The sequence below is a fragment of the Eptatretus burgeri genome, chromosome 1, assembly GCF_056783735.1.
Source record: "Eptatretus burgeri isolate ZD-2024b chromosome 1, Ebu_testis_v1, whole genome shotgun sequence".
Taxonomy (NCBI): domain Eukaryota; kingdom Metazoa; phylum Chordata; class Myxini; order Myxiniformes; family Myxinidae; genus Eptatretus; species Eptatretus burgeri.
The window spans coordinates 6,190,357-6,214,320 of NC_140961.1; the positions used below are offsets into that span (position 1 = coordinate 6,190,357).

The window sequence follows — 23,964 nt, forward strand, 5'->3', positions numbered from 1 at the left end:
TCATCCATAACTTTTTGACACATCCGACTACTTATCGTTTTTGGCCTCATCACTCAATGTTGAAGATTCATTGAGCTGGATTCGGATCTTCACCAAAATTGAACCAATCCGTCCTCCTCACACACCCAACCTGTCCACCAAGTTTCGGCCAAATCCAAAGATAACCTTTTGAGATATCCTCCTATGTACCTCAACCTATTCGGGCTCACAGTTCCAGGCCATGCCTTGTGTTGGCTTGATGGTTAGGGTGGTGGGCTTGGGATCCCAGGATCCTGAGTTCAAATCCCACTCGGCTTTTGAATCAATACCAGGTGGAGTTGACTCAGCCTGTCATCCTTCCGAGGTTGGAAAAATGAGTGCCAGCTTGCTGGTATCTTGTGTCAGAGTGGCGACCCATCCAGAATTGTGCCCAATAGCCAAGGAGACTACTAAGGCAACACTAACGCTCTGCACAGAGTATGGTCCCAACTGATGGATGGATGGTTCCAGACCCATGGGGACCAACACATGTCTCATAACCATCCCTATCAGTTCCAGTTGATGCATTGATATCCTACAAGACTTGAAAAGTATCTTGAGTGGGGCACTGATCAACTGCAGACTCAAGCGTAACATAGAATGCGTCCTTCACGTTGAGATCACTCACCTCAGTTGGAGCATATACAGAGACCAGGGAAATGACACCCAAGGAGTGACGAATCCTTCGTCTCATAATACAATCGTTGTCCGGTGTTACCTCAATTATCATTGGTGTCAGCTTATTGGACACAGTTACAACAACTCAATGGGCATGGTAACCATCAGAGTGACCAGACTAATAGCAGGTGTAATCAACCACCAAGATCTCACCACTATCCAGTCTCCGAACCTCAGTGAGTGCTGCAATACTGATGTCCAAACACCTGAGCTCAGATGGTAACAGGGACAGGTGATCATCCTCTCTTCGGGAAAGGACATTCCAGGCACCCACCCACGGGACCGCCTCAGGTTAATCCAAGGAGACAGCTGTCTAGTGGAAGGCACCTCAGCACCACCCTGACATACACTACCGTAATCTGACCAGGGAAGGTTGCCCTGTGGTTTTCCTCCTATCATCAAAGAGTGGGGGTCCCGAAGGCTTTGCACCAATCCTGCCATCCGGTGAGCTGCCCTGCCGAGAGCAGCTGCACAGGAGGTACTCCCATGGAGTGGGTTTCAGATTTCTTTGTTTTACGTTTTGCAGAATGAAGGGTTTTACGGTGGCAGGAGTGCAAATCCTGCCACCAAACTCCGAAACAAACAGTAACCCAACTGCAGGAGGATATCCGTAGACACAGTTGGGCACTAGATATGGATGGCCGTTGGCTCACGAGGCACTCCTCCACCCTTTGAGACTCAAACTCAAGACCCTAAGATTTCAAGCCAGCCACCTTAACTGTTAAGGCAACACCAGAATTTATATGAATAGTAAAAATATGTGAAACATTTATATAAATACATTATTAACTAGAACGGGCACTCGGTAGAGCGCATACCTTCGCCGCCGCTACTTTTTTTCCGGGAACATTTGAAAAACGTCATTTAAAAACGTCCATGACGTCACAACCATCAGTCCGATGGACATCAAATTTGGTATTAGACGTCATTGAGCACAGTCCAACAAAATGGAATGATGAACACTGAAAATAGACCCGTATCTTGCCAAAAGGTGACCACGTGTGACTTCTTTAAGGTCACACTGAGGTGAACAGAGCTGCTATCCACCAGGAGCGACTCCTTGAGGGATATCTGCCTACGAGAGATTCCGATGAGAATCGTTCTACAGAGTAACCATGAAAAATATGCGTTTGCCTCATAACGTCACCAAATGACGTCATAATGTATCAAGCTTGACATATCTAGAAAGCACTCATCGAGGTGTTCAATTTGAGGTACTACACGATATGGTTCCTAAAACTTGAAAATTTGACCTTGGGGTCAAATATGTTTGACCTCAGGTGCTAACCATGAAGGTCAAGGCCAATTGCCACCAAAAATTAATCAGCTGAGCGCCAGACCATGAACTTTCTTCCCATGAAGTTTGAAGACGATCCGATCAAAATTACTCAAAAAATAAGGGTTTCGTCGACTCCCCTGATTTGCAATAAAGTGACCTTGACCTTCAAAATTTTGTGCACTGAAAGGGACCTCTATAGGCCTCTGATATGCAAAGTTACAAAAATTTACAATGATAACTGTGCTCTGCAGAATTTTTTATACGTGATTACAGACAAACAAACAAACAAACAAACAAACAAACAAACAAAAAAAAAACAAACAAAAAAAAACATACAAGCTGACTAACATATCTTGCAAAAAACTTCGTTTTGGCAAGATAAAAATCGAAAGTTTAAAAATGACGTCATCTTTTGACGTCATTTTGACGCACTTCCAATGACGTCACTACCAATCGCGGACTACCATCCTGAAAGCTCTTATTTCACGGAACATTTTAACGTTGGTTTCATGTCAATAGCTCTATTAGATCTGAAGTTATGCCTACAAGTATATTTTGACCTTGAGTGTGACCTTGACCTTGACCTTGACCATAAAGTTAATTTGCAAAACCTGTTCATGAATAAGCAGATATTTTGATACTGATCATAATTCCTGGATTTGCGACAATTTCCTTTACAAATTACATAGATATTTGAATATAAAATATCAGGACATTTTAGCCACAATTGAAAAACGTTATGTTCAAACGTCAATGACGTCATAACGGTCAGTCCGAACGAACTCAAATTTGGTGTGTGACGTCCTTATATTAAGGTAAGTCCTACAAAATGATATGATCAAAACTGATGAGGTCGAAAATTTAAAATTTACGTCATCTTGTGACGTCATTTTGACGCACTTCTGATGACGTCATGTCAAATCTGGCACCACATACCCGAAAGGTATTTCATCATCAAACAATATGGCGTTGGTTGCATGTCGATAGCTCTCTTATGAAGGAAGTTATGGTAAAAAGTTTGTTTTTGACCTTTTCATGATCTTGACCTTGACCTTTGACCCAATCGCTCCCAAAATCGAATCAAATCGTCCTTGGATAATCACGAATCATCCCACCAATTTTCATGCAATTCGGTTTAATACATTAAAATTCGGTTTAATGTTTGATTCAGAGGTGAGTTGGGTGGATGTACCCATTGGTGGACGTGTTATATTTTAGATAAGATGTGCATGATTTAATATATTATCATGTAAGAGAATGTGTGATGGGAGTTGTCACGATGTCCTAATCCATTAAGTCCTATAGCGAGTAAAGTCTGATTAGTGATGTTACATTGATGGGATGACTGACATCCTGGAAGTAACTGAGGTTGTGGATCTACTGATGTAGGTAATCCACTGATGTGTATCCATGACCGAGGTTGTCAGGTCAGGTCAGGTGTGGAAGCATGCGCCAGAACAGCGCGTCACTGCGTCCACTTTTTGCCGGTACTCCAGGGGCCTCCATCTGGCCATACCAAGGCTGATGCCTGGCCCATCCCCATCTCCTTAAGATGCCGATAAACCTGCTGCAACCACGAGATACGTGGTCGGCCCATTGGCCTCCTCCACTCACGAGACTCCCTCACTGAAAGAATCTGGTGAGCAGCATCAGCGTCATGAAAATGAGCCACATGTCCATACAGCCGCAGCTGACGGTCACGGACGATGCTGGTAAAATATCTCATTTGAGTCTCTCTCAGCAACCACTCGTTGAACAGAAAGTCTGACCAGTGAGAGCCAAGGATACTCTGAAGAGACCTGGTACCAAAGGAATTAAGTCTCCATCTCAGATCCCTGGTCAGAGTCCAAGTCTCACATCCATAGAGCAAGAATGGAAGCACCAAGGACCTGAAGACTCGGACTTTCTTCCTCCCGCACAGGTACCGGCAGTGCCACAACCCATGATCCAGTGAATCCATGACTCCCCAGGCCCAACCCAGATTTCTGTTGACCTCTGACTCACAGCGAACAGAGATATTAATATCACTGCCAAGGTAAGTGAATCTCTCCACGACCTCAACATTCTCGCCACAAACAGGAACAGACAGGATAGCAGCATCCAAGATGTCACTGAAAGCCTGGATCTTAGTTTTGACCCAGGAAACCCATAATCCCAGTGAGTCCGAATCCCCATTCAGCACGTCTAGGGCCCCCAGAAGGATATCCAGAGTCTCCGCAAAGATGACTGCATCATCTGCGACATCAAGGTCAGAGAACTTGACATTCCCAAATGATGCAACGGAACTTAACACTGTAGGAATTTAGTGAGGCCTCATCTAGAGTATTGTGCACAGTTTTGTTCACCACATCTGATGAAGGATCGAGCTGCCATGGAGACGGTACAGTGTAAAATTGCTGGATCGATTCTGGAGCCTAGTTAGACAAAGCAATGAGGAGCGGCTCAAGGAACAGCACTTTATCCATAAGAATTGAGGTGATTTCGAGGGGATGTGATGGAGATGTTAAAGATAATGAGGAGTGTGGACAAGATAAATGCAAGGCGTTTTTCAGGAGAATACACAATGTTAGGACCAGGGGACACAGCCTGAGGGTAAAGAAGATGAGAGTTAGGACAGTGTTAACCCTTTAAACCCTGAGCTCCTTGGACTCTCGGCTCCCCTACCCTGGACTCCTTGGAGAAAAAAAACCGGCCACTCGTGTATATGGAGGTTTTATTAGCGGTGGATAAACCGGCCACTCGGATATATGGAGGTTTGAGTAGCGGTGGATAAACCGGCCACTCGGGTATATGGAGGTTTTAATAGCGGTGGATAAACCGGCCACTCGGGTATATGGAGGTTTGAGTAGCGGTGGATAAACTGGCCACTCGTGTATATGGAGGTTTTATTAGCGGTGGATAAACCGGCCACTCGGATATATGGAGGTTTGAGTAGCGGTGGATAAACCGGCCACTCGGGTATATGGAGGTTTTAATAGCGGTGGATAAACCGGCCACTCGGGTATATGGAGGTTTGAGTAGCGGTGGATAAATTGGCCACTCGTGTATATGGAGGTTTTATTAGCGGCCGCTAAACCGCTACTCAAACCTCCATATATCTTGTCCACACTCATCATTATCTTAAACATCTCCATCAGATCCCCTCGAAATCACCTCAATTCTTATGTATAAAGTACTGTTCCTTGAGCCGCTCCTCATTGCTTTGTCTAACTTGGCTCCAGAATCGATTCACCAGTTTTACACTGTACCGTCTCCATGGCTCGATCCTTCATCAGATGTGGTGAACAAACCTGTGAACAATATTCCAGATGAGGCCTCACTAAATTCCTACAGTGTTAAGACATCAGTTTTACCTTTAGCTGCCTGGCACTGTTCTGTATGCTTCTTAACCCCACTGTCAGAATCGTTGATGTAAATTATCTACACTAATAAAAGGCAATGTGTCAGTCAATGTGTGTGTGTGTGTGTGTGTACAGGTGTGTACAGGTGTGGGCATGTACTCATGCAAAACAACATTAACATGATGGAATCTCAGTCATTAACAAACAAAATTATCTCGAGGCATAAAAAAAGCAGAAAGAGAAAATTATTTGTATTCTCCGTTTGTTCGATTTTGAGAAAGTTTAACATACGGCCTTCATTTATTGATATTGATCAGTGTGTGTTGTGCATGTTGTCGTGAGCTACAAATTTTCGGATGTTATTGTGGCATGCACGGTTGAATAATGCTCTATCCAATGGTGTTACAAACACGAGAGATACCCCGGAGATGTGTGATGATAACGTTGATTAATGTTCATGTTCACATCGGTGTGAGATCACGCCCTACATGCAGGTGAAGTACTTTTACACTACTCATGTGAAAAGTCCTAGTTTACACCACACAACATACATTGCTCAAGTGGCTTGACAGGACAGCTTAGATGGATGTGCACTTGCATCTGAGCTGTCTAGCCTGGGTTGGACCCAACTATACCGTGTGATCAATATGTGCGCCATCCCTCAGATAGACGTTAAACTGGGTGTCCAGTCTGCTAGAATGAGTTGATGTACAGTAAATATTCCGCAGTGTCATTCATGGAGAAGAGGCGAGTTTTCTCCAGCACATGAGCCATGGTCCAAATTATTGCCCATACCTACACGGGGCAATGCATCGGCAGCACAGCCGCAGCTCAGAAGGGATGCAACTTGTGGGATGAATTCAGGATAGAATCCCATTCCCATATGCCTTCACTAACAACACCTGCTAAATTGCCAGGTGAACGGGCAAAAAAACAACAAGAAACTAGAATGGCACTCTTCAATGTCGAGATGTCGACAGATATGCCTCCACCTACATTTTCCATACATACTTGTACCGAGTTTGATTTACATCCCTGAACCAAGATTCAAAATATTAAATAATTCTGGCTGCTAAACCAGACATTAAAAAATATGTATATTCCCCATGAATAGTCGTCCAAAATTGTGACGTTTCACAGCGATTGATGTAGCGGTTCAAGAGACATAATTATTTTAAGATTTTCGGTCAATCCAATATATCTGCCAGACCATGTGAAATATTAATTATATTCGTGAATACCCTGGTATTCCGAAGGCTTGGGGAACATGTGGGTGAAGTTTCCCCTCAATGTGTGAAGCCGTTCTGGAGAAGAAGATTTTTTAAATGTTTGCTCTTCAAAAAAAAAACAAAAATAAAAGCTGCCAAACCATGTGATCTATGACATCATAATTGGAGAACTTTTTGTTCCTCATCGATGGGCGATCATACCTGTGAAGTTTCGCCTCGATCTGTTCAGCCGTTTCAGAGAGGATTTTTGAAGGTAATTATGTTAAACACAAGATGGCTGCCGAACCACATGACCAATGACATCACCAATTTCTCCCCCCTCCCCCCACCCCCCACAGAATTTCTCCAAACATGACCCTCAAAAATTTGCATCCTGATCAGATAAAGCGTTCCTGTGTCTCGGATGTTTTCATATTATTTTTCTTTCTTTTATTTTGTTTTGCTTTATCCCGATCCTTATCTCACCTTCCCTTGGCCCCTTACCTCGAATGGCTTTATACCTTGTCTGGGGCAATTTCCAGTTGTGTTGAATTCTGGGGAAACTATGAATAAATTCTCAAAAAATGTTTTGGTTATTCAGAATGCCACATTGAGAATAATTTTTCAATCTTATATTCCTTGTACTCTCTGTTACGCATGTTTGTTTAATCAGGTGAAATGCTTGCTTCAATGCACGGTCCCAAGTTCAGTAAGAGTTCAAGGTTACCTTGGCATTCAAAGTTGCTCTGGTTATCAGAACGTTATAAATTTAAAGGAATGGATAATACAAGTTCAGGGGATGTTAAGCTGGCTGTATGATCTGCTTGCAGGAGCATGTTGCCAATATAGATTTGCACGGTATCTTTTCAAATTAGCGTTACACAAATATGCAACAAATATGTAATGGAGAAGAAGGTTTTGGTTTTTTTTCAATGCCGTGAACAAACTTTGGTGAAGGTTGTGGTCAAGTTTAATCGAAATTGTGTATGTGGTTTCAGGAAAGAAAGCAAATACATGTTTTATGGGGCAACATCCTCCCCCCCACACACACACACACATGCACCCTCCCCACCAACGCGCCTCCCCCAAAGACACACACACGTAGAACCCCTGAGACTCCAAATTTTTCGTGAACAAACTTTTGTACATCATGGGTGATGAAGGTGGTGGTCAAGTCTCATCAGAATTGTGTATGTAGTTTCTGAGAAAAAAGCAAATGCATTTTTTTTGAGGGGGGGGGGTGTGGGGGCAACCCTCCATACCTCTTTTGGTAGGCAACCCAAAGTAGACACTGTTAGGTCCTGAAATATTTAATGGTGTGAGCAATCTTTGGTACATCCTGGGTGATGAGGGTTGAAGACAACTTCAATCAGAATTGTGTGTGTAGTTTCTGAGAAAAAAGTAAACACCTATTTTGGGGGGCATCCCCTCCGTAGACCCCCTAAGGCCTCGAATATTTCATTGGCATGACAAACTTTGGTGCATCACAGGTGATGAAGGTTGTGGTCAAGTTTCATCAAAATAGCTCGTGTAGTTTTGGAGAAGGAAGCAAATACATGTTGGGTGGTCGCGAGAGTACCCTAATTTTCACTTTTTCCGTCTGTCTGTATGTTTGTTTGTTTGTTTGTTTGTTTGGATGTCTGTATGTAATGGACAGCTCTGGAGGCCAGAGGAGTCAACTGATTTTGATGAAACTTGACTGGTAGGTTCAGACCAGGATCTAGTTCTATGCTTTTGAGCAGCGTTACAATGGACCCCACTGTTGCCTAGCAACGGGATTTTGAAATTTTTGAAAAATCCTAAAAAAAAAAAAATTTTCGAAAATCAAAAATCGGCTTCCAGGTTTCATGCGCACTATAATCAACCTCTTTGTCAAAAATTTTCAGCCCGATCCGTCAAAAACTATGACTAGTATGCAATTATGTAGCGACCACCCCTGTCACGTACCGGCTTGTCTGTTTGTTTGTATGTAATGGACAGCTCTGGAGGCCGGAGGAGTTAACCGATTTGGATGAAACTTGACTGGTTGGTTCATACCAGGATCGAGTTGTATGCTTTTCAGCACCGTTGCTATGGACGCCACTGTTGCCTAGCAATGGGACTTTGAAATTTTTGGAAAAATCCGAAATTTTTTTGGGGGGAAAATCAAACATCGGCTTCCGCGCTTTTATGCGCACTATAATCAACCTCTTTGTCAAAAGTTTTCAGCCAAATCCGTCAAAAACTGTATGACTAGCATGCAATTATATAGCGACCACCCGCGTCACCGACCAGCTTGTTATGTTTGTCAGGTAGATGGAAGAATTTTCATAGGAAAGGGAGGATTGAAGAGAGTAACATGGTCTGTGGATGAGCAGGAGAGATCTCGATGTAATTTTAGTGGGGCAACTGTCAGCTTAAGTTGTTACGTGTCACCACATGGGGGGTGGTGCTGTTAATTAGGGAGGGTTTAAGGATAATTTCTCCCAGTGGAGCTTGCTGTTTCTCTGTGAGCAAACAGAGCTGACTGTTTCTCTGTAAACAAACAGAGATGGCTCTTTCTCTGTGAAGAAACAGAGCTTGCTGTTTCTCTGTGAACAAACAGAGATGGCTCTTTCTCTGTGAAGAAACAGAGCTTGCTGTTTCTCTGTGAGCAAACAGAGCTGACTGTTTCTCTGTAAACAAAATGAGATGGCTCTTTCTCTGTAAAGAAACAGAGTTTGCTGTTTCTCTGTGAGCAAACAGAGCTGACTGTTTCTCTGTAAACAAACAGAGATGGCTCTTTCTCTGTGAAGAAACAGAGCTTCCTGTTTCTCTGTGAACAAACAGAGCTTGCTGTTTCTCTGTAAACAAACAGAACTTGCTGTTTCTCTGTAAACAAACAGAGCTTGCTGTTTCTCTGTAAACAAACAGAGCTTGCTGTTTCTCTGTAAACAAACAGAACTTGCTGTTTCTCTGTAAACAAACAGAACTTGCTGTTTCTCTGTAAACAAACAGAGCTTGCTGTTTCTCTGTAAACAAACAGAGCTTGCTGTTTCTCTGTAAACAAACAGAACTTGCTGTTTCTCTGTAAACAAACAGAGCTTGCTGTTTCTCTGTAAACAAACAGAGCTGACTGTTTCTCTGTAAACAAACAGAGATGGCTCTTTCTCTGTGAAGAAACAGAGCTTCCTGTTTCTCTGTGAACAAACAGAGATGGCTTTTTCTCTGTGAAGAAACAGAGCTTGCTGTTTCTCTGTGAGCAAACAGAGCTGACTGTTTCTCTGTAAACAAAATGAGATGGCTCTTTCTCTGTGAAGAAACAGAGTTTGCTGTTTCTCTGTGAACAAACAGAGCTGACTGTTTCTCTGTGAACAAACAGAGATGGCTCTTTCTCTGTGAACAAATAGAGTTTGCTGTTTCTCTGTGAACAAACAGAGCTGACTGTTTCTCTGTGAACAAACAGAGCTTGCTGTTTCTCTGTGAACAAACAGAGCTTGCTGTTTCTCTGTGAGCAAACAGAGCTGACTGTTTCTCTGTGAACAAACAGAGATGGCTCTTTCTCTGTGAACAAACAGAGTTTGCTGTTTCTCTGTGAACAAACAGAGCTGACTGTTTCTCTGTGAACAAACAGAGCTGATTGTTTCTCTGTGAACAAACAGAGCTGACTGTTTCTCTGTGAACAGACAGAGATGGCTCTTTCTCTGTGAGCGCACAGAGCTTGCTGTTTCTCTGTGAGCACACAGCTTGCAGTTTCTCTGTGAGCACACAGAGCTTGCAGTTTCTCTGTGAACAAACAGAGCTTGCTGTTTCTCTGGAAACAAACAGAGCTGACTGTTTCTCTGTGAACAAACAGAGCTGACTGTTTCTCTGTGAACAGACAGAGATGGCTCTTTCTCTGTGAGCGCACAGAGCTTGCTGTTTCTCTGTGAGCACACAGAGCTTGCTGTTTCTCTGTGAGCACACAGAGCTTGCTGTTTCTCTGTGAGCACACAGAGCTTGCTGTTTCTCTGTGAGCACACAGAGCTTCCTGTTTCTCTGTGAGCACACAGAGCTGGCTGTTTCTCTGTGAGCACACAGAGCTGGCTGTTTCTCTGTGAGCACACAGAGCTTCCTTTTTCTCTGTGAGCACACAGAGCTTGCTGTTTCTCTGTGAGCACACAGAGCTTCCTGTTTCTCTGTGAGCACACAGAGCTGGCTGTTTCTCTGTGAGCACACAGAGCTTACTGTTTCTCTGTGAGCACACAGAGCTTGCTGTTTCTCTGTGAGCACACAGAGCTTCCTGTTTCTCTGTGAGCACACAGAGCTGGCTGTTTCTCTGTGAGCACACAGAGCTGGCTATTTCTCTGTGAGCACACAGAGCTGGCTGTTTCTCTGTGAGCACACAGAGCTGGCTGTTTCTCTGTGAGCACACAGAGCTTGCTGTTTCTCTGTGAGCACACAGAGCTGGCTGTATCTCTGTGAGCACACAGAGCTGGCTGTTTCTCTGTGAGCACACAGAGCTGGCTGTTTCTCTGTGAGCACACAGAGCTTACTGTTTCTCTGTGAGCACACAGAGCTGGCTGTTTCTCTGTGAGCACACAGAGCTGGCTGTTTCTCTGTGAGCACACAGAGCTGGCCGTTTCTCTGTGAGCACACAGAGCTTGCTGTTTCTCTGTGAGTGCACAGAGCTTGCTGTTTCTCTGTGAGCACACAGAGCTTGCTGTTTCTCTGTAAGCACACAGAGCTTGCTGTTTCTCTGTGAGCACACAGAGCTGGCTGTTTCTCTGTGAGCACACAGAGCTGGCTGTTTCTCTGTGAGCGCACAGAGCTTGCTGTTTCTCTGTGAGCACACAGAGCTTGCTGTTTCTCTGGAAACAAACAGAGCTGACTGTTTCTCTGTGAACAGACAGAGATGGCTCTTTCTCTGTGAGCACACAGAGCTTGCTGTTTCTCTGTGAGCACACAGAGCTGGCTGTTTCTCTGTGAGCACACAGAGCTGGCTGTTTCTCTGTGAGCGCACAGAGCTTGCTGTTTCTCTGTGAGCACACAGAGCTTGCTGTTTCTCTGTGAGCACACAGAGCTGGCTGTTTCTCTGTGAGCACACAGAGCTTGCTGTTTCTCTGTGAGCACACAGAGCTTGCTGTTTCTCTGTGAGCACACAGAGCTTGCTGTTTCTCTGTGAGCACACAGAGCTTGCTGTTTCTCTGCTCAGTAAACTGACCCAGCAGCTTCTCCACAGAGCAACTGTAGATCCATGTGACTTCTCTGGGAAGATAAAGATCCATCAATCAGCTCCTTGTCCTTTCTTTGTGGAACGGATCATACTCAGAACATTTGTTTATCTCCTTTGCCACAGGAGTTAACATACGTTTTTCAACATTTACTTGAGAAAATTCATTTTCTCTTGATTGTGGACGACATTCAGTGACCATGAAAACAAAACACAATTTCTACTAGTGTATTAAATCATGTTCAGGCTTACAAATCACAAGATGTGCACAATGTAACCATACTGTATGCAAGGAGTATTTGAAGGAACACCTTTTCAATGCTGTACTACATCAACATGTTTTTATTTGTTATTTCTTTAGGAGACTATATATATTTTAATACTGTGATAACATCGGGTGGGAAAGTTAGTTGAGAGGTGTTTAGCCTGGGTTTAAATCTCGACCAGGGTATAAACTATCACCCTGGTGTTTTACATGTCAGGAGTGGTAACAATGTGTGTGTTGTCTATCAAAGTCAAAGGATGTTTAGCTGGAGGACTCGTCTGCCAGCATTAGTTGTCAGCACAGTTGAAGGTCCGATGGTGTATTTTGTGAAGAGGAGGTGAGTTATCGCCATTACCCTGAACAAACTACCAATTTCTGTCCTGACTAACTGCTGAGAAGGCAATGGCAAAGAAGTCAGAAATAAGCCTTACCAAAAGAATGCCGCAACAGCACCGACACCCTCTCAATAATACATTTGAATCAAGAGTATCAAGTGTACAGGTATCAAACAACGACGCCCTATCAATAATGCATGTCAATCAAGAGTATCAAGTGTACAGGTATCAAGCACCGACATCCTCTCAACAATACATGTCAATCAAGAGTATCAAGTGTACAGGTATCCAGCACCGACATCCTCTCAATAATGCATGTCAATCAAGAATATCAGGTGTACAGGTATCAAACACTGATACCCTCTCAACAATACATTTGAATCAAGAGTATCAAGTGTACAGGTATCAAACAACGACACCCTATCAATAATGCATGTCAATCAAGAGTATCAAGTGTACAGGTATCAAGCACCGACATCCTCTCAACAATACATGTCAATCAAGAGTATCAAGTGTACAGGTATCCAGCACCGACATCCTCTCAATAATGCATGTCAATCAAGAATATCAGGTGTACAGGTATCAAACACTGATACCCTCTCAACAATACATTTGAATCAAGAGTATCAAGTGTTCAGGTATCAAGCACCAATATCCTCTCAATAATGCATGTCAATCAAGAATATCAGGTGTACAGGTATCAAACACTGATACCCTCTCAACAATACATGTCAGTCAAGAATATCAGGTGTACATGTGTCAAGCAGCGACGTCCTCTCAATAATGTATGTCAATCAAGAGTATCAGGTGTACAGGTATGAAAAACCGACACCCTCTCAACAATACATGTCAATCAAGAATCTCAAGACATGATGATGATGATGATGATGATGATGATGATGATGATGATGATGATGATGATGACGACGTGTAAGTTACAATTTAATACATTAACAAGTTTCCTTTGAAATAGATATATGTAACATCATTGCTGTTAGTTCTATAAACCAGGGCCAAATAATTTACTTTGTCAATCAATGAACAGCCCATGTATATTAGTAAACTGTGTTGTCAGCCCGTTGACACGTGCAACAGATGATGGAGTTTGGCAAGTGTGTGTGTGTGTGTGTGTGTGTGTGTGTGTGTGTGTGTGTGTGTGTGTGTGTGTGTGTGTGTGTGTGTGTGTGTGTGTGTGTGTGTGTGTGTGTGTGCATGTGTGTGTGTCTGGGCCATAACTTTTTTTGAGCTTTTGTCATCAATTTTTCAACACTTATGATGAGAATATACAAGGTCATACAAGGAAATACAAGGGAATGAGACACAGGTGGAGGCCATTCAGCCCATCATGTCTGCGCGACATCAACCACACTGATTTATCAACACCTATGAAAAATGCAAATATATATATATATATATATATATATATATATATATATATATATATATATATATATATATATATATATATATATATACATAATTAATGATATATTTTCAAATCTATTTATTTTACATTTTTGTATTTTTTCTTCCTCTTCCTCTCAGGGGAGGTGGCATGTTCTTGGTAAAAAACACACAACACCCATTGATGAGACAAATATGGCGAAGACGAATTTATAATTTGGTCAAAATATCAAAGGGCAAAGTCACAGGAATTACAAATCGCGCTGATGAGACCGTGTTTATTTATTTTCCCTTTGACCTTCAGTGTCTGTCGAGGCATAACTTCTCTTTTTTTTCCCATTTCAGCTTTTGTCATCAAATTTTCAACAAACCATTAATGTAAGAATATGGGGAACACCAATTAATATTGTTACGGATTTCAAAATCCGGTCTGATGAATGCATCCACACATCCAGGTCCTCAGACAGTTATTTCCTTAAATGCATGTTCAGATTAGCCCCATCCCCATGTGTAATGGGATCTTTAATGTGATGCGTTGAGAAGGGTAAATAATGGATCCCCTCTCTTATGGGAAGCTTTTTTCTTTACGACAGACACGTTTACACACATTTCTTTCGCGAGCTCTGAAACCCGCCCTCGTTTTTCCCCAGCAACGTTCTTTCGCGAGCTCCGACACCCGCCTTTTTTGAGAGTGCACGGGGCATCATGGTAACCGTGCGCAAGTGGGGCAGGGTGAGCTTGGGGCGGACTGCGACCGCAGATATAAAACGAATTGGAGGTTCGTTCTGAGGAGGAAAGCGAAGGCGAGAGAAGTAAAAGGGCGAGAGGAAAGCGGAGGCGAGAGAAGTGAAAGGAAAGCGGAGGCGAGAGAAGTGAAAGGGCGAGAGAAAGAAGAGGGAGAAGAGAACGAGAAAGAAAGCGAGAGTTGAAGCACGCGAGGGAAGAAGCGAACCAGAGAGGAAGTGTGCAAGCCCGCAAGTGAGCAAGCGAGCGTGTGCTGTGCGTGTGGGTGTGAGCAGCGCCGCCAACAAGTGAGGCACGGGTCGGTCACCAACAACACCATGGTCTATACCCGCGACAGACAATCTCCATGCCCCCAGACATCGACTGGCATTCAAGGCTGTTCACGAGAGGGTGCACGGCAAGGCTGGGTGCTGATCTCGGACGTGACAAGCAAGCACACATTTCAGGACGTTTTCATTTCAAGGACGACTACTCTGGTGAGCGAGATGATTCTTCCCCCCCCCACCCGAATGATATGTTGGGTACCCTTGTCTGTGTTTAGCTGTAAGCCAACCCCCCCCCCCCCCCAATAAGCATCTGCTTTTTGTCTCTTTCCTGGAATTTTGATTGATTTTGCTTTGAAATTTATTCTTTATTTACCTCAGAAAATAAAAAGTTATTTTCATTTATTTATTTTATTTTTAATAAATTATTTATTGACTTCAAACCTGTCTGTGTTTGTCCTTTCCTTCCATTGGTCTTGCATTGTTCGAACCGAGATAGACTGGGAGGTAATTACCACAGATTTGACCAAAAAATCGTCAGCACGCACCAACAGTTAAAACGCTCGGCCACCCGAATAAAAATCTCATCGAGAAAACATTGGTGCTTTGCCGAGGGCGCACTTCCCACTCAGGTAACCACGTGACCTCTCGTTAAACGGAATAATTAGACGGTGGACACCGGAACTCGTGGTTAACTGGGTGGCGTTCGTGGTTTTAAAACAACCCACCGTATCGCCACGTTAATTGTGAGCGGTGGCCCCAGGTCCGGCTCTTCCGAGGACAACCTGGGATTAATCCCCCTGAGTGACAAGCTGGTGTCTCGGTGGCCGCAACAACATATTAAACTTGTTTTTTTTTTTCCAGCTGTTGTTTTCATCAAGTTGAGGATGAGTACAAGGAGGACAGAGACGGGCTTAGCATTTTCAGATGCTTTTGAGTTGTTATTGTGTTTGTGGGAGGGATGGGAAAGTAAAAAAAAACCTGTTTTTACACCAATACATAACACATGATAATTGAACACAATCTGCACACATTCTGGATGAAACGGCAGAAATTGCTGCACAAACCCCAATGCAAAGCAGATTAAAAAATATAATCTGGGATTCTCTTAATGACATTCATTCTCCTGATTATGCTTGATACCTTTGCAGAACAGTATTCAGAGAAAATGTCAAATTTGATGAAAACTCTGTATCCAAATGCTGAAATTTCCAATTACTGAAAATTTGCTGTGGATTAATTAGAAGTTTCATGAGTGAGTTTTTTTTGATGAAAAACAAACACCGAATGAGAGTATAATATTTTCTCTGCATATTAAGTACTGATTAAATAAATGAACAGATGAGGAAGGGATTGCAATCAAGGTGGGTAAAGTGCGTAGCAACAATGGAAATGGATAAAAAAAGCGACGACTTTTTTCAAAAGAAAAGCGACAACTCGAGGTTGTGGCTTAAAATACATCCTCACGCAGCAGTATTAGGAATTCCATTACTTACTTGAACGGCACTCGAGTACAAACCTCTGCCAGGCTGAACAGTTCACGGTTTGTGTGCCGCTGATAGGCTGCATCCGCATACGGACCTTAACCAAAATCTAATTGCCTTGATCTTGTCACCTACCCAACTCATCCACCAAGTTATGTTGTAATCCATTGAAACTTTTTGAGACATCGCCAACATATCATTTGTGACCGCCCTCTCTCAATGGTGAAGAATTAATTTTAAAAAATAATAATTCTCGTTTCCGGATGTGGATTCAGATCTTCACCAAATTCAAATCAATTTGTCCGCGTCTCACACCCAACCCAGCCACTAAGTTTGTTCTGAATCCGTCGATGATGTTTTGAGATATTCTGCTCACAGAAAAACAAACAAACAGACAAAAAGACAGGGGTGAAAATATCACCTCCGTTCACCATCGGTGGCAGAGGTTTTACTATGGGATCCATTTTGGTCATGGCAGAATTTACCGTGAAATTTACGGACACTTTGCCTTGAAATGACCAACAAAAAAGTTATCATTTGCTGCAAGGGTTCACAAGGAAACACAAGGAAATTCAGACGCAGGTGGAGGCCATTGATCCCACCATTCATCTTCACTTATTTTGTCCATACCCTTCATTATCTTAAACATCTCTATCATATCTCCTCATAACCACCTCCTTCCCAGTGTATAAAGTCCTATCTCCTTCAGCCGATCCTCATAGCTGAGTCTAGCTAGGCCTGGAATCAATCTTGAAGCCCTGCACTGAACCCTCTCTATGCATATACACCCTACCTAAGTTGAGGTGACCAAAACTGCACACAATGTTCTTGATGTGGCCCTCACTAAATTCCTGTACAATGTTAACACCACCTCTTTTGATCTATAATTGATCCCCCTCCGAATATAACCTGAAACCCTATTTGCTTTACCTATAGCTGCCTGGAACTGTGCTGCCTGCTCACCTCCCATATCTATTACCACCCCCAGATCCTTCTCCTGTGTGACACACTCCAAAATTACCCCTTACGTCATGTAATCTTCCACATCTTAATCTTACATCACAATCAAAATTACATCATCATAATCTTCCCACTAACATCATAATCTTTTCATTGTTCTTCCCCATCCCCCAACACCTTACACTTGCTCAGGTTAAATTACATCTGCCAATCTTTTGCCCAATCTATGCAAGTATCAATACTTTCCTGAATCTGTCCACCACTGTCTCTGCTATCCACCTTACCTCGAAGCTTCGTATCATCTGCATATTTGGAAAGCTTACTCTTCACCCCATTATCCAAATCATTGACATAAATAATGAATAGAAATGGTCTAAGTACTGATCCCTGAGGTACCCCACTACATACATCCTCCAGCAAGACATCCTCCCACTCACAGCCACTCTTTGCTTCCTATTACTCATCCAGTTTGCGATCCAATTAGCTACCTGACTAGCCTCTCCACAAGCCCTCACCTTAGCCAAAAAACTCCGATGTGGTACCTTATCAAATGCCTTCTTAAGGTCTAGATACACTATGTCCACTGCCTTTCCATCATCCACCCAATCAGACACTGCTTCATAGAACTCTAAAAGATTTGTTCGACAGGAACTACCTTTGGTAAACCCATGCTAACTACCTTTAATTACGTTGTATTTATTTAAATGGTTCCACATCTGGTCCCTAATTAATGTCTCCAACACCTTCCCCACAACTGAAGTCAAACGAACAGGACTACAATTCCCCAATTCTTCTCTGGATCCTTTCTTAAATAATCGTGTTACATTTGCCATTCTCCAATCCTCCGGTACCTGTCGTGACTCCAGTGAGCTCTTGAAAATATCCGTTAACATCTCGCTTACCTGTTCAGCCACTTCCCTAAATACTCTCGGGTGCTTATTATCTGGGTCCGGATCCTTATCTTCTCTTAAGGCCCGGTCACACCTTGACGTTTTAGCCAGCGATGGCAACGTATTAAAATGTATGTAAAACGCTGGCTTACGTTGAACTTTTGATGTTTTTTTTTTTTAAGATTCGGACGTATTCATAGCGACTTGGTCTTATGTATGATGCATTGGTAACGGACACAGAACGTTTCGTTGTGTTATAGATAACTTATACCAATGAATGCTGAACCTGTTGTCGGCCTACACAACCGATGCCCAACGATAGTCTAACTTAGGCATAGCGCGTTGCACGCATCACCGACGATGTCGTGACGTAGCCTATTAAAAGGCTGACGCACAACGATTCGAATCATAACTGCCATAGAAATGGAAGTGACAACATCGCGGTCACACCTTGGCGATCTTGCCAGCGTATGCCGACCTAAGAAAAATGTGTCTAAAACGTTGGGGCACGTCAAATACGGTATGAGTAAGTTTGGTATATGTGAGTACAATGCTAAAGTACGCTATCATACGTCGTAGTAAGTAGAGTACGTGAAGAAATTTTAAACATGTTCAAAATTTTTGGACGTACTCGGCGTATGACACACGTTCCGCATGCGATGGGGATAAGTTTTACACACGATATGTGGACGCTTACACACGTCCACAAAGGCTACTTATAAGCTACTCATAAGTCGAAACACGTCGCGGTAATGTCTTTTTTACGCGAAACTTATTTCTAACTTATGTTTGACGTGCTTTGAACCAATTCTTTACGTAGTCCCAACACACATCGACGTATGTAGACGTATTCCAATGACGTCTTCCGGTCGACAAAAAAAAAAAGAACGTGTTTCTAGCTTACAACTGCCATATAAAGAGGTGTTCCCAGTGGTTTTGGGAATTGGTATATAAAAATGGTGTTCATAAAAGGGGAACCCAACAGTGTTTTCGAGTCCTTTTTGAGTCGATGTCCATGTCAACAGTAACAGTATCAGTATCAGTATTAGTATTAGTATTAGTATTAGTAGTAGTTTGTTCATGTTGGCAGTAGTAGGTGAGTGTGAGGGGGAGGGTGTGGGTTATGATGGATCGTCCTTGCGTCCGCGTATCCACGGGTAGGAGACATCTTTTCACCATTGTTTGAAGTTCTTCGCGGCTAATTTTTTATGGGGCTTTTTCAACAATGAGCTATAGCTTGTTTTTACGATTTAGGTCTATTCATAACGGGTTGGATAAATGCACAATGAACTAATAATGTGCATAGAGCGCTTTGATTACTTATAGATACGATATACCAACGAATAATTATCGTGAAGCCGGCGTTCACAAACTATGCCCAACGATAGCCTAACTTATCCATATCGTGCGGCAGTTTATCTTTGCCGGTGACGTAGGGTTTGCTATTCATAGGCTGCCACTCAATGATTTAAATGGCTGCATCTCCACTATTGAAAGTAGACGCTTGCAATCAACAATTGGATTTTTTTTACACTCTACTTCTTTTAAACGGTACCACTCAACTATTTTCATTGTTTACAATGAACGATTTAAATTGCTGTCACTCGCCTTTGTTTTTTGACGCTGGCGATCGGAAATTTTAATCGTTTCTATTGAACGTGCTAAATCGCTCAAACCCCACTATTGAAAGGAGACGCTTGCGCTCAACAATTGGATTTTTTTTACACTCAACGACTTCTAAACGCTACCACTCAGCTATTTTCATTGTTTACAACGAACGATTTAAATGGCTGCATCTCCACTATTGAAAGGAGACGCTTGCGCTCAACAATTGGATTTTTTTTACACTCAACGACTTTTAAACGGTACCACTCAGCTATTTTCATTGTTTACAATGAACGATTTAAATTGCTGTCACTCGCCTTTGTTTTTTGACACTGGGGTTTGGAAATTTGAAGCGTTTCTTCTGAACGTGTTAAAACGCTCAAACTCGACTATTTTAAATAGACGCTGCCGATGGACAATTGGAATCATAGCCAAGCTAGACATCGAAGTGTGAACATCTTCGTCATGCCGAAGAAAAGTTTGAAGAATGCTGCAAATAAGTGTCCTGGCCGTGGCCGTGGACGCTGATGCAAGGACGATCCATTATACCGACGTCTTTCAGCCTATGAGTAACTTAAAAGTAACATCTGTCGACGTGTGGCAACGATCGCGTAACGTGCCAACAACACGTTAATCATAGGTTAGAAATAAGTTTCGGGTACGCTAAACATTACCTCGGCGTGTCTCAACTTATGATTAACTTACAAGTAGCATGTGTTGACGTCTGTCAACGATCGCAGACCGTGCATACAACTTGTAGCCAGCGTAGCGGAACGTGTGAGTCATACGCCGGCATACGTCGTGAAATTTCAAGCATGAAAAAATTTGAGGATAACCAAAAAGTACAACGTTTAAAGCCAGCGTACAATGACGTATGGCAGTGTTTTTCAGCATGCTCTCAATGTTATCAAAACTTACCCATAACGTATTCAACCTGTGCCAGCGTTTTAGAAAAAAAATTCAAAAATCGGCATACGTTGGCTAAAACGTCAAGGTGTGACCGGGCCTTTAGATTACCTTGCTGTTCCTTTACTTCCTCCACTCCAACCTGGATCTTCTGTCAAAGCCCTTCTTCGCCTCCTTGATAGACACTCTTAGCTATTGGCAATCCCCCATCCCCACCTCCCCCCCCCAATTTCCTGCACCTTTCCCACAGCACAAATAATGCACACAACCCAACATGTTTTTGCAGCACACACATTATGTTACCAAACATACTCAAAGCCATATTACATAACAAGGCAATCCCAGCACTCGGAAGAACCATCGCAACCGCAATCACAATCGACCCTTGAAGTACAATCATGGCAGTGTCATCCAAGGATTCTTCCCGAAGCTATCTGCGACCTCCTCACCGCAATCAAACTTTTGGGAAAGCCTTGGGAAGCGCGAGCTAATGAGGATGCCTCGCACAGGGTCGGAGAGTGTGCCCACAAACTTTTCTCCCTTGAGGACACGCCTGGCCCAGGAGAGATAAAAGGTGAGTGGTCAGAGATGTTCACGGTTGTTAAGGACACTGGGAACCTGTTTGTGGAATAGACTGCCTGCTTGTTCGTGACAAAGGAATGCCTGCCAGATCAAGCTGCTCTGGGCTGAGACTGGCTGTGCTGGGCAGAGACAGGCTTCAAGACAGGCTGTGATGGGCTGAGACAGGCTGCGCTGGGCTGACAGGCTGCCTTGAGCTGAGACAGACTGCCCCTGAGCTGAGATGAGAACAGACGGTGGCACGAGGTCATTAGTGCACAACAGATCCATTCTAACTTACACGATCTTTTCTTTCTTTCTCAAAGAAACCCTAATTAGAAAACTTGAGACGCATGAATAGTTATCAATGATTCAAAAGAGCTATCAACGATTAACCTCTGTCCCGGCTGGGCGAGGCACTGACACGCACCTCACAACTTTTTCTCTAAGCTTACCCCACATATGCTGCACCTCTCCAAGTATATGCTATTTGGAAGTACATATGCTGCACAGGTGCATATGCACCTGCATATGCTGCACATATGCTATGTTATATGCTTCCAAGTCGCAAACACAAAGCCTAAAACTGCTTCTATCTTCTTGTTTTTCCTCTCTGCTTTTCCAAGATCAATATGGTGCACATGTCTTGTGTCCTTGTCTAAGATTGTAAGAGGGGCTTTAACTTGCAAAAGGATAATTGCTTTCGCTATGATACTGCATTCTGTAAATACTTGATTGTTGCGGAAAAGACGTGCTTTTCTTGGTAAACGGTTTCAAACCTGCCCAGTTGTCTTTTTCCTTCATTGGTTCAACATAGCATATGTAATAAATAGATGGGTTGTTATACCCCAGAAATTTGCTCCATTAGTTTAGCCAGTTCCCCACCTATGGTTTTACTCGGCCATACCACAATAAGCAGATGAGGTGGGATGTAGAGAACGCGGTTCCCGAGTTGAGAAAACTTGCTCAACAGGTAAGGTAATGCAACGCTAGGCACGAGGACCCTGCTCAAACTAGTTAGCCCAACCGGTGTCTGTGGTTGCCTTGCAACCCGTCGGGCTGTGGAGTTATCCATGGCTTGCAGTTTCAGGGTCGGCGGTTGAGTGACGGGTCCAAGCAACCCCCTTATGAACCCTGCGCTCACCCCAAAACCCATAACAATACATACACGCAAGATTCCCTGAATACATCGGAAGGGAAAACAAATGGTGTCCCATTGCAGCACGATTTGTGAACAAGAGGCATGGTTTGCAACATGAACGCATTGTTTTCTGTTTTGCTGCATTATAGCACAGCCAGGACACAATTTTGAGTTTTTGAAAAAAGATGGTTAAAATCTGTTATAACAGTGAGGAAGACAAAACACACACACACACACACACACACACACACACACACACACACACACACACACACACACACACACACACACACACACACACACACACACACACACACACACACACACACACACACACACACACACACACATTCTTTCTAACAACCAACATTTAAAAAAATACAGGTGGGTAAAGTGATATTTCTTATGTTCTTGTGAGTATCTTGTTTGTATATCATTTGGAACATGCCTCTGATGAAGCATTACTCCACACATATGATCTCTATATGTCTTTTGTATCCAGCTGAATTTGTGTGGGAGGCAAAAATATGTTGAATTTTCTTCTGACACAATGCAGCTCTATGTTCCCAAGTGGTTTGTACTCCCGGTGGTTGACGAATGATTTCACCAAAATGGCTAAAAGGCTCTCCCCTGCACTTACCATGGGTAAGGTCCTGTAGTGAGAGTGAGCGGTAATGCAGCAATGAAGTCAAATTTGCTGCAACCAGCGGCTCGAAGCCTCCGAAGTCTTGTTGCCAAACAAGCTCCCGTGGAGCCAAATTGGCAGACCCTGTTTGGAAGACAGAGCATTGAAGAAAAAAAAAATCTTAGAAACTGAAATCATTATTGCTTTTGTCTCACCATCATCATGTGCGTGTACGATACATGTATCCTCACATTCTTCGGGATATGGGATATATCTTCGGGATATAGACATTCGTCGGGAAGTGCTCAAGCTTTTACCCTTGTCTGGCAGGCAATGACAGCAGACAAGTGGCACCACACTAAATGTGTGAAGTCCTGCACAATAACAATTAAACCTACTGAATATAAAGCTTCACTTCTGTTTTTTTTTTTCAAACAAATTGATTGAGGTTTTCATAATGATTATGCCTCTTGTTTCGAATGGAAACGAATCAAAGCATTTCAGCAGCATTCCATTGATCATTGAACGTATTAACAAATACTACCTTTGTGCAAATTTATTATGCTTTGTGTGAAATGTCATGTGCCTCTCATTTGTATTTTCTTACTCATCATCACTTGAGAAGTGTAAAAGAATAATTAGTGTCTGTCCTAATTACAATTCCTGTCGAGATCCGAATTACCATTCCAGAGAGCATGCATGCCTCCATCCAAATTATCACAGAAGATTAGTCAAATCATTTAATGAGTTGGCCTGCGTTTTCCTCGTCTTTTAATTTTTTTGTGGTGGGGGGAGGTCAGATAAAGTGAAGTTGGTTGTACAGTCCAGTGGCCTTTTGATGATCCCATTTTGAGCATATGGTTCATGATGATGGGATGCATTAAATCCCATAAATTGTGTCGATTTGTCATCGTGTTCTTGTGTCCATGGTAATTTATATTGAAGTATAAGTGAGTGTTTTCTCATGTCTTTGGCCGAAACGTGGGTAAAAATATAAAATTATATATATATATATATATATATATATATATATATATATATATATATATATATATATATATATATATATATATATATATATATGATTACG

At 42.7% G+C, this 23,964-nt stretch overlaps 1 protein-coding gene across 1 annotated transcript in view; it reads right to left on the bottom strand.

The window, feature by feature from the left end:
- The window catches only part of ADGRA1 (adhesion G protein-coupled receptor A1), a 522,543-nt gene that overhangs the window by 321,964 nt on the left and 176,615 nt on the right, over positions 1–23,964 (bottom strand). Inside the window, exon 2 of the mRNA XM_085871264.1 lies at positions 22,890–23,018. Coding sequence (XP_085727390.1) covers positions 22,890–22,892 — 3 coding nt within the window. The 5' untranslated portion in view covers positions 22,893–23,018. The remainder of the gene's footprint in view (positions 1–22,889; positions 23,019–23,964) is intronic.